The sequence below is a fragment of the Lacerta agilis genome, chromosome 10, assembly GCF_009819535.1.
Source record: "Lacerta agilis isolate rLacAgi1 chromosome 10, rLacAgi1.pri, whole genome shotgun sequence".
Taxonomy (NCBI): Eukaryota; Metazoa; Chordata; class Lepidosauria; order Squamata; family Lacertidae; genus Lacerta; species Lacerta agilis.
The window spans coordinates 19,645,508-19,656,252 of record NC_046321.1 but is presented as its reverse complement, the minus strand read 5'-3'; the positions used below and the strand labels follow the sequence as shown (position 1 = coordinate 19,656,252).

The 10,745-nt window shown below is 42.7% G+C and overlaps 1 protein-coding gene across 1 annotated transcript; it reads right to left on the bottom strand.

Moving 5' to 3' along the window:
• Positions 1–7,976: 7,976 nt before the first annotated feature.
• CHRM2 (cholinergic receptor muscarinic 2) lies at positions 7,977–10,097 on the bottom strand. The gene is given in 4 exon segments (XM_033162386.1): positions 7,977–9,234; positions 9,237–9,314; positions 9,317–9,544; positions 9,547–10,097. Coding segments are annotated over 4 exon segments (1,398 nt in total). The 5' UTR covers positions 10,052–10,097; the 3' UTR covers positions 7,977–8,647.
• Between the last annotated feature and the right edge of the window lie 648 nt (positions 10,098–10,745).

Here is a 10,745-nt window from a genome sequence, read left to right as displayed (position 1 = left end):
TATTTTGCTTCTTAATGCAATGCTCAAACTAGGAATACAACTTGGCAGAAGTACATACACATATATTGCATGTAGATTTTTGTGTGTGTGTCTCCAGAATATTTCAGATTCTCTTCAATTCAGCCCTACATGAGGTTTCTTATGTTGAAGTCCTGGCCTCTTAATGGGTTATAGCTCCCCATATCCTGCAAAATGCATCGTAATGTCACTAATGCTGAGTCCTGTGATCTTCCCTCCCGTACCCTCCACCTTGGATGGATGGCAACATTATGTACAGATTCTCAGAGGTGTCTCTCTCCATCATGCTTCACTTTCTCTGCATGAATACTGTGTAAATTATATGTATATCTATACAGATTATATAAATATATCTATAATATTATATGTATATATGTATATTACGATGGTTGGGCTTTGCAAAGTCAACCATAACATTTGTGCTTATCTTATTTCTATGAGATCAAAGATACGTCATCATAAAGAATGCAACCCGGACCCAGCAGCCTTGCCAATAATGATCTTAATTCAGCTCATTATCTTCCTTGCCGTCAGTGTCCACACATCCTTTATGAGTAATGCACTCTCTCATTCTTACAGTAGTTTTTAAGACAAGAATTCTAGCCTTTGTAAAGGAACAGCAGGATTTTTAAAAAGGAAAGGAAAGGAAAAGTGAAAACCCAAAACAAAACCCAAAAAATCTCAGGAAGGATTGCACCCTTCCTCGTACTATAGTTTGAAGAGTAATCAGACATTCATTGTAGCTTTTTACATTGTAACTCAAAAGTTCAACAATATACAGGTGTTGATTATATCTGTACATAGCCACGTGATGGTTGGGTCATGTCAAAACAGTCACTGGTAGGTATTTACAGATGGTATTTAGCCTCTAGCTCAACACTGTCCTCCTCAATATGGCACCAGTAGTTACAGATAAATTGTTGGAAGTCCATTTATTAATGACCCTTGGCAATCCCTTACTAACACTATTATGCAGTTCGGTACAGGATGGCCAATCTTTGGGGTGCAACTGTAAAGATGGCATAGAACTACCTGTGGCATCCAAACATCCTGTATCCTCCCAGAAGATACGGTGGGAGGCCACAAGGAATTTGTCTGCTGTCACTCTTGAGTTTGTCCCTTTGGCAGGGCTGGGAATACACAGTTGGATCCCCCATTTCTCAACTTTCTATTTCCAGTAATTAAACATCATTTGGTCAAAGTGTGAGTATATCAAACACATGATAAGATACATTTCTCCACAATGGATACTGGGACCAGAACTTTCCCAACATGTAAGGTTTTTCAAACCACATTCTTGCCTGTGATCATATGACACAACATCCCTTTTTTGTCTTGAGGATGGTGAGCACCTGCAGTTACTTATTGCTGGCTATGGCGAGGGGTGGGGAGGGAAGAGCCCATTCTGGAGCATGGTTCTTTCCGTAACCAACAATGGGAAACCATGTGTTCACTCTGTTCATGCTTGCTTCATTATTCCACCAGGATATTGGCTGCCAGGAGGGTGTGTCCTCCCCATGTGATTTGGAAGGCTGTCTCCATGATTAGGAGAGCATCTCACATTGTCCAACTGAACCATAACCATGCCAGAGAAGCCTTTTACTATAGGGGGTGCCATGTGAGTATCCCTTCACGTGAATCGTGCAGCATCTGGCTACCCAAATGTTCTATCTTCCCAATGCCCATCCCACCAACAGGATGACACAAAAACTGTGCCTTTGTCGCATTGAATCCAGTAGAATTAAACTGCTTTGGGTAGAAGTGAATAATTTTGTACAAAATGTCTATTCTTTTAGCAACTTGAGGGGAATGCAAGATGTTGGGCACACCCAGTGGGGTTTGGAGTTGTATCTAGAGTAGATCCACTGAAATAACTGGGCCTAAGTCAGACATGTTCATTAATTTCAATGGGGCTATTCTGAATAGGCCCAGTATTGAAGACAATTTATTTTCTTGAAGAAGTAGAGCCTTCAAGAGTCTCTTCCCAATTCATACCCACCCAAGCACCACCTTAGTGGCTGGTCACCCACCCACCACCACAGAACGTTTGTAGGGGTGGGACATGGTGCTGAGAGAAGGACTGTGCTGTGTGGCTGCAATGTTGCCCTCTTAATGCCCCCACAGTGCCTCTGGGACCTGTTGCGAGTGTGTTCAGACATTACATTCAACAAGTGTACGGTCTGTACACAGATGTGTACACAAACAGTTTTCCTGTCACAGCGCTCTTCACTTGTGATGTTTCATGAGTGTGCAGCTCGTGTACACAAACACTGAGCTGTACAAATAAAAAAGAGTGCACTCTCACACAAACACTTGGGCATGTGTAGAGACAGCTTATAGCCTACTTGTGTTCATTGTACAGTCATACCTCATGTTACAGCTGCTGCAGGTTATGTTTTTCGGGTTGCGCTCTGCGCCGAACCCGGAAGTACCGGAACAGCGTTTCAGTGCTCATGCATGCGCAGAAGCACTAAATTGCGCTTTGCGCATGTGCAGAAGCACCAAATTCTGTCACATGCGTGTGCAGATGTGGCACTGTGGAATACGAACGCTGCAGGTTGCGGATGTGTCTCCATCATGGATAATGTCCGTAACCCGAGCATCCACTGTATTGCCTGAACAAGCCTAGAGGAACTCTGTGTCAGGGACTGAATTCAAAGCCAATGAAAGGAAGAAAATGGCTGCTATTATAGCCCTCAGCTGCAGTGGCCCCAGGCCCTGCCCAAACATGTTATGTGCCAATGCCAGCCCTGTCCTTGAGAAAAGTGTTCTCCACATTTCTGCAATATGCTTTCTGTTTTAGAAATGGCAGCTATGTGAACACTCAACCTGAAATGGATTTTACTACCTTACTACATATATAAATATGAGACTGACTTCAGGTGCAGTTGAAAGCTCTTGGCTTCTTGAATAGGGCCAACTTCAGAGGACCTTGCCACATAGTAATGCCTCAGCTAAGTTCAGAGGTGTACACTCTGGCTCCCACTAGGCTGAGACCTTCAAACATTGCAAGAATGAAATGCCTAAAGGATGCCTCACATGAGATAGGCCTAAATTTGGTAAGCTTCCATAAGATTGCTTCCATCCACACCAAAGTCCAGGTTTGTTTCAATGCAGGTAGATGTTTTGCCATTCCACACTGCAAAACCACACTGCAAAACCTTTCAGGAATCAATCTGCAATGTTTTGGTAAAATGTCCACTTGCCAAAAATAGGGTTTTCACATGATACAATTCAGACACATTGAAACAATATATGGAAACTGGAAAGAAGGGAAGCAGGCTGGGGAATCTATTTCAATTGCTTCCGCTTCCCTCAAAACACCTGATGATAATGTTTCAAAGGGAAGCAATTGTAGGGGTTGTGTTGATGGCTTTGGATATGACACTGAAGTAGGCAAAGGGGCTGAGGACAGGAAGCACAATTGTGTCACATTTCTACTTTTGTCTCTCTCCCTTTATAGCATCTGAATCAGAAACTTGCACGTATTTCCCTCAGGGGAAAGATGCATTGTTTTTGCAGCTCCTCACTGATTTATATAGCTATCTCCTGGGAGTTAAAAAGAAGAAAAATGGGACCAGGAGCTGCCAACTTTTGAATTTGCCTGTTGCCATTAATTAAACATCAGTTTGATCTGTAGAAGTTTACAGGTGACCCCATTTATCTCCACCCAATGAAAAGCTTCAGCTTGATTTCTGGTATATGTCTTATGTGGCCACCTTGTCTCATTAATGCAGTTACTTTATCCCACGAAACACTTTTGATCTCCAAATAGAATCATCAGAGAAACAGATGGGTGGAAGGCATATGCTATAGACTGGTGTTCTTCAACCTTGAGGCCCCAGGTGTTGTTGGACTACAACTCCCATTACTCCCAGCCAGCTCAGCCAATAGTCAAGCTTGTTGGGACCTATAGTCCAACATCATCTGAGGACCCAAGGTTGCGGACAATGCTATAGATCGGTACTGAATGGGAAGCATTCTTGCAAGTGACCCTTTCAGAGTGATTTAGGTGCTCACAAATTATTGCTGATATGATACCGTCGTGTTGGTGACAGCAGCAATAGGTGCAGTGGGAGCACTTATTTGACCTCCCATCACCAGTGTCACTGCAGTGTACGGGGAGGGAGAGGCAAGAGATAGTGGTGCGGTTAGTGCAATTCAAACACATCAGCAGGAATGTCAAATTGGATCTATCAGTGTATCTGCACCTAACCCCTACCCCTCTTCATGACGGGAGGTCAGGTAAATTCCACCTTCCCGCTGACCACAGCTGGTTGGTCACCATTCAAGAATGATTGGTAGAGAACATCAATAGTGCATCCTCTTTGGCAACATAGCCTAGGAATAACCTACTTGTTTTCTCCACACAAATCTCATTTGGGAAAATCATAGGCCTGGTCATTCTTCCATGAGTAAGGATAATTGATAGCTTAACCTTCCAATTTTGCCTTGTTTGCATGCAAGGAAAAGGATCCCAAGTAAAGGAGTGCAGGATTTTTTCCTCAGTGTGTGTAATTCTGTTGATTCTGCAAACAGAGGTAGGGTTTATTATTGCTGTCAATGATTCTATCGTCTCTTTCACTGCAAGTGCCCAGTCAAAAGCTGCAGCAAGTTGGAAAATGTAATTGGCTTTGTCAACCTGCTAAGCAGTCAGGAGTCAGGTGACAAATGGGAAGCTCAAAGGCACCATTTTATTTTATTTTTTAAGAGAAGCAATTGCATTTGCATCCAACAGAAGTAGACTTCAAAAGGGGAGATGTCACGATGTGAATGCCAAGGGGGCATGTAGGTCTGAGACAACAAGGAAAGCCATGAGAAATTGAGCAATCCTTTAGAGATTCCCAATGACTTAATCTTTACTTGAAAGGTGAAATCATTAAGTAGCTAGGAGGGATTTGTTTCAATGGTTCTGCTCTTATTAATTCCCAGCCCCTGCACCACCCACCAGAATGAATTAAAAATCTATCAGTTTTCAAAGACGGAGGGAGAGAAGCATGAATCCTTAAAGGGTGAATAGTTTTGGCCTACCGGTATTCTCAGACAAGGGAAGAGAGTTGGATTAGTGTTGTACAAACATATGATACACCTATTCATTGTGTATATCTGCAGTTCTTCTGTCTCATATGAGCAGTGTGTAATGGAGGGGGAATACAGAAGAGCATAGCTTGAGATTATTTTCAGAACAGGAGTGATGATGTCATTTATTAGAGTGAAATTGACAGACCTTCCTTGCTCCGGTAAGTGAATGAAGTGATAACACTTTCAGATCCTTCTGCAGTTTCTACATGCTCAAAACTTAAAAGGTAAATGGCTAACTTAGGTCCATTGATCTTCAATGGGTCTACTTTGAGTATGATTTAGTTAGAAGCAACTCAATAGTCTTAAGTAAATCCATTGATTTAAGTAGGTCTACTCTCACTATGACTAAAGTTGGAGACAAACCTATGACTGACATGGATATGATGGGACACGTATGAAAATATAATTATTTTCTGAATCATGGATATATATATATTGCATAGGGATGATGAGAACAAAGCAAGGGAAGAGAAAAATAAAGGCAAAGTAAAATGCTGATAGAACTTTAATTCAAAAATTTTCCTTGTTAAGACGGACCCCACAGTCCTTAGTTTCTTATCTTTTAGGCATCAGCTTCCAAGCATTTTGATTCTCCCAGGCATCTGCATTGTTTGTACTTCAAAGCAGGATTGGGGAGAATTGCAATACTCAGGCATTTGCTCTGTTTTTTTGATTTCTATTTCAGCAATTGCCAGGAGGAGGAGGGATAAGGCAGTAGGGAGGTTGGTGCGGTGCAAACACACTGGCAGAGCCAATCTGGTGCTCCTGCCAATACATTTGCACCACACCTACCTCACTGCTGCCTTGCTCCTCTCCCTGATGGTAAGCAATAGCAACCCACCTTCCGGGGAGGCGTAGCAGCTCTGTCACTCCTGGAATAGTTGCTTCTGCATTTGCTTATGTGCATATACCTTTGGGTAACCCCAGTTGCTAGGGTGATTAGTTAGGCATCCCCAAAGAAGAGGCAATGCACCATCAAAAAAGAATACAAAGGAGAAATCTAATCTACATAAAATTTGCATGTGTTGATTTATATGCATAGGTACAAATGAGAAAGAACCACTATAATTTAAATAGAAATATACTACATCTCGCCATAGCAGGGAAACCTAGAAACATGTGACTTGTGTGCCTGCTGATCTGCTGCCCCAGTGACTACCTAGTGGCCTATGCTGCTCTCCCTTTTTGTGATCCAACAGCAATTGATGCAAATGGAACTTCTGTGAATTTCACAGCACATTTTATAAGATGTGTGTAATAAATAAAAATTCTCTCTCTCTCTCTCTCTCTCTCTCTCTCTCTCTCTCTCTGGCTTGGAAAAAAATCTGAACCACTGCTGAGTGCTTGCAGAACAAACCTATCATAGCTTTAAACTGAGCTGGTCCCCAAATATCACCCAGTGAATACGGAATTTTGTGTTCCCTTTTCTCTTGCCTACTAAGCATTCTATGTCTTATTGCAGTGCAACGGGTGCCTAGTTTTGGCTGAGGTGGTAAATGTTAATTCAGGCTGTACTGTTTTAGATGTTTGGCGTTTATCTGATTGAATACTCCTCTGTATAAAACTGGATTCCTTCTACTTATAACATTAGATGGAAGACAATGCTAGAATCCTTTTGGACATGTCAGTTTTCTACAACTGCATTCAGAAGTCGCATCCAAATAATTGTTTGGAGGAAGAGGAGCAAGCCTTGTCTTCATGTGTTCCCTCCTGCCTCCTTGTATGCCCCCCTTGTCAAGTCACGGGATATCTGAAGCGATAAGATGGGTTTGAATGATTCTTCCAAATCAGGGTTTGCAAACAATGTTTTGAATATTGTTTGCAATCCTGGTATGGAGGAATCTTTATACTCCAGTTTGCTGTTTCAGATGTCACAGGCAATGCCTAAGCCAATACCGTTCAATATCTGTAACCAATAAAGTTGTGGCCTTTCCACCCATTAAACCTATATTATGTCTCATGTGTCATTATTTCCCATGGGGAGGGAGGACATTGCCACGCAATGATGGGAGTTGTAGTCAACAATATCTGGCGGACACCATGATGGCTGGGTACATGGCCCCAAACCATGGTTTGGAGAATCAGTGAATGTTTCATCTGAACACAACCTATCTGTAGGGATTTTTTTTTTAATGGATGACCTACCACCCCACAACTTGGGATCCAAATGATACAGCACAGTGACAGGTATACCACATCTGTTACTGAGAACTTGGGCTTGTAAAAACAGCCTACAAGGTGTGGCCTCAATGAAAAAACTACTATTTTGAAATCTTACTTTGGAAGACTACATACTGAGATAACCAATCAATTATTTGTTTAGTAAACTTCAAAGAGTTGGTGTTTCATATCTCCCAAGTTTGGGGGTGGGCAGGGAGAAGACCTGCACAAAGGTAGTTTTTGGAAACAAAAAACTTATGAAGATTTATTTGCTTAATGAGCAGGAAACATAAAATTAAGAAGTGAGGTGGGTGGGCGAAATTCAATGGGGACCATTTTTCTTTCTGAAGTACACAGCCTAAAGAGACTCATTTGGGATGTTTTGCCATTTCACAGACCAAACTGACTGGGCTGCAAATGCCCCCAACACTCCATTTTCAAAAGCCTTTGGCTAGTCACTTTGGCTTGCCAAATGATGAAGGGGCCACTTGGTTCCATTTTCCCACTTCTTTTGACTGCCCATCAGTGCTATGCGAAGTCTGACTCAGTTAAAAAGGAAGAATCAGTTACCATGTGGCACCCATTAACCAATCACGGCTTCCAGTGGTTGCAACCTAGCCAAATCCCAGCACTTTTAAGTCTTCTTGACTTAAGATGGAGCAAGTGTAGCATGTGCTGAAAGCCTGGCTGAAACCATGCCCGTTATGAGGTATACTATTATTATTTTTCTGACGCAAATTCAAGCAACAGGAGAGAGGTAAATAATTAATAGCAACATCCATCAAATCTCACCACTTTTTAAAATTATGGAATCTGTTGAGCTGATTGGATTGTTCTGTGTGTGTCTCTTCCAGTCATTGAAGCATTCCATAAAGGAAGGATATTGTTGAACGATTTCCCCACCACCACTGTTTTCAAATGAACATACGCACAGACAAACAAAACTGGCAACTGCCAGGCCAGAAGAACTGACAAAGACGCAACCCTCAGTGGGGTTGTTCTTCTTACTGAAATGTCAGTGCTTTTGTGCAGATCCCTTTCAGATGAAGCAAAACTAAATGGGCTTCACACAAGAGAACTCTTCCCCAAAGAAGAATGGATTCAAAAGCCCTTCTGCATGAGACTACCAGAGATCTGGGCATGTTGCCTCAAGTTCTTATCTTCAGCTGGCCTGCCCCCCTTTCCTGCCTCCTAGTGATTCACTGACAGAAAAGTGGTGATCTCTGAAGTGTTGTTGTTGGAGATGGAGCACATGTCCCCCCCCTCCACCCATCAGTATGTGTCCTACAGCCTTCTTGGTTTCATTCTAGAGCATAAAGTGCTGTGGCATAGTTTTATAAAACTTTGAACTTCCTTCTCCCTTCCCCACACCCCGCTTATTACTGTTTTACCTTGTAGCTCCTATGTTCTTGTAATGACACATAAGGAGGTGCTTAAAGGTTTTCTTGAAGGTAGCATTGCAGAGCGCATAGCAGGCAGGATTGATGGTACTATTGATATAGCACAGCCAGTAACCAATTGTCCATACTGTGTTGGGGATGCAAGATGCACAGAAGCTGTTGATGAGGACCATGACATTGTATGGTGTCCAGGTAATGATGAAGGCCAGGAGAATAGCCAATATAGTCCTGGTCACCTTTTTCTCCCTGGAAGGAGGTGTCTTCTTTTTGGCAGGCTGCTTAGTCATCTTGACAATCTTACGTGCTACAATGTTCTGCTTCTCATCTCCATTTTGCCCATCGGGACCTACAATCTCCACGGTCGTGTTGGTAGAACCAGAACAGTCACCTTTCGGGGACTTTGTGAGTATCCTAATACATGTCAATTTGGAGTTCTCCACTTTGGCATTGACTTGGGAGACAGAAGCCCTGGTGTCCTCTTTGATGGGTTCATCATCTTTCACATTGGAAGCCACAGCGCTGACAGAGCTGGAGTCATTAGAACTTTCCTTCTCCTCTGCAGTAACACAATTTCCGTCACTGATTCCCCAGTGGCTTTACCATTCTGAATTTTACCATGTTCTACCCCATCTTCATTAGTTGGAACATTGTTATGTTTGGTTTTACTATTTTACCTTGGACCAAGCTTGGAGAAACTGGATCGTGGTTTTGCCCACTCCCCTTTTTGTCTTTTTTAATCCTGCTCTTACTGGCGCGAGATATTTGCCAGTAAAGGATAGTCATGATGATAACAGGCAGGTAGAAAGCGGCAATCGCTGTGCCAAAGGTGACGGCTGCATTGGACAGGAACTGAATGTAGCATTCCCCATCGGGGACAGTCCTCTCCCTACAATGAACTGCCAAAAAAGAATTGCGGGTGCCCACAAGATGAAGGACAGCACCCAGGCCGCGGCGATCATCATACCTGCCATCTTAGTGGTCCGCTTGACAGGGTAAGTCAGAGGCTTGGTGACACAAAAATATCGGTCAAAACTGATAATGAGAAGGTTCATGACGGAGGCATTGCTGACCACATAGTCAAGCGCCAACCACAAGTCACAAACCACAGGTCCAAGTGGCCAATAGCCAATCACAGTGTAAAGTGTGTACAGGTTCATGGAAAAGACACCGATGATCAAGTCCGCACATGCCAAGCTGAAAAGAAAGTAGTTGTTGACAGTCTGCAGGTGCCTGTTGACTTTAATGGACACCATCACCAGGATGTTCCCAATGATGGTCACGAGACTGAGGGAGCCAGCCACTAGGACGATGAATACTACCTCAACCGTTTTATAAGGACTCCCCAGGGGCATCACATCCTCCAAATAGCTTATGTTCGTCGAGTTATTCATGTCTGCGTCTAGCAAAATGGTAGATAAATATCACTTCAGCCTGCAGAGGAAAGAAACAGAAAACAAAGATGGTGAGGCACTTCAGTTTATGCAATTTCTGGCAAATGGAGCTCAAGGAAAGGTGGGACGCAAAGGAATGAAAATCCCAAGGGAAATTCAGGAGGCCTGAGTTTCACCAATCACACTCAAGTTAAATGTTTCATCTTACATTTTATAATGGGACTTTGGCCTGTTTAGTTTCCCCTGGATTATGCCTCAAGATGCTAAATATGAATTAAGTTATTTAGGGGAAAGAACAAAAGGGATAATGTTAAAATGAAACACACACACACGGAAACGTATTATTTATTAAAAGAATTACATGTTTAATTCAAAACTCTGAAGTGTGGCCTCTTCCTTGTAATGGTGTAGCTGTAAGGGAAGTTTGATAACGGCATGTGGAGGAAGGTGGCTCAGTTAAAGACCAAATTTAAGACACCTGCTGCCCTCTTAGTGTATCAGGTAAGACTCCTTCTGGAGATGTGCAAAATTATGAGAGACATGTTGGAGGAAAATCCTTTTATCCCTCTGCAAATTCTCATTGAAATAACCTGAACTGTCCCTTGACGCTGCCTTGTTCTGCCGTTGCTGGCAGGATCTCCTTCCATTGGGATGGTGTTTCCTACATGCTTTGGAAGATAACACTTCTGCCTTG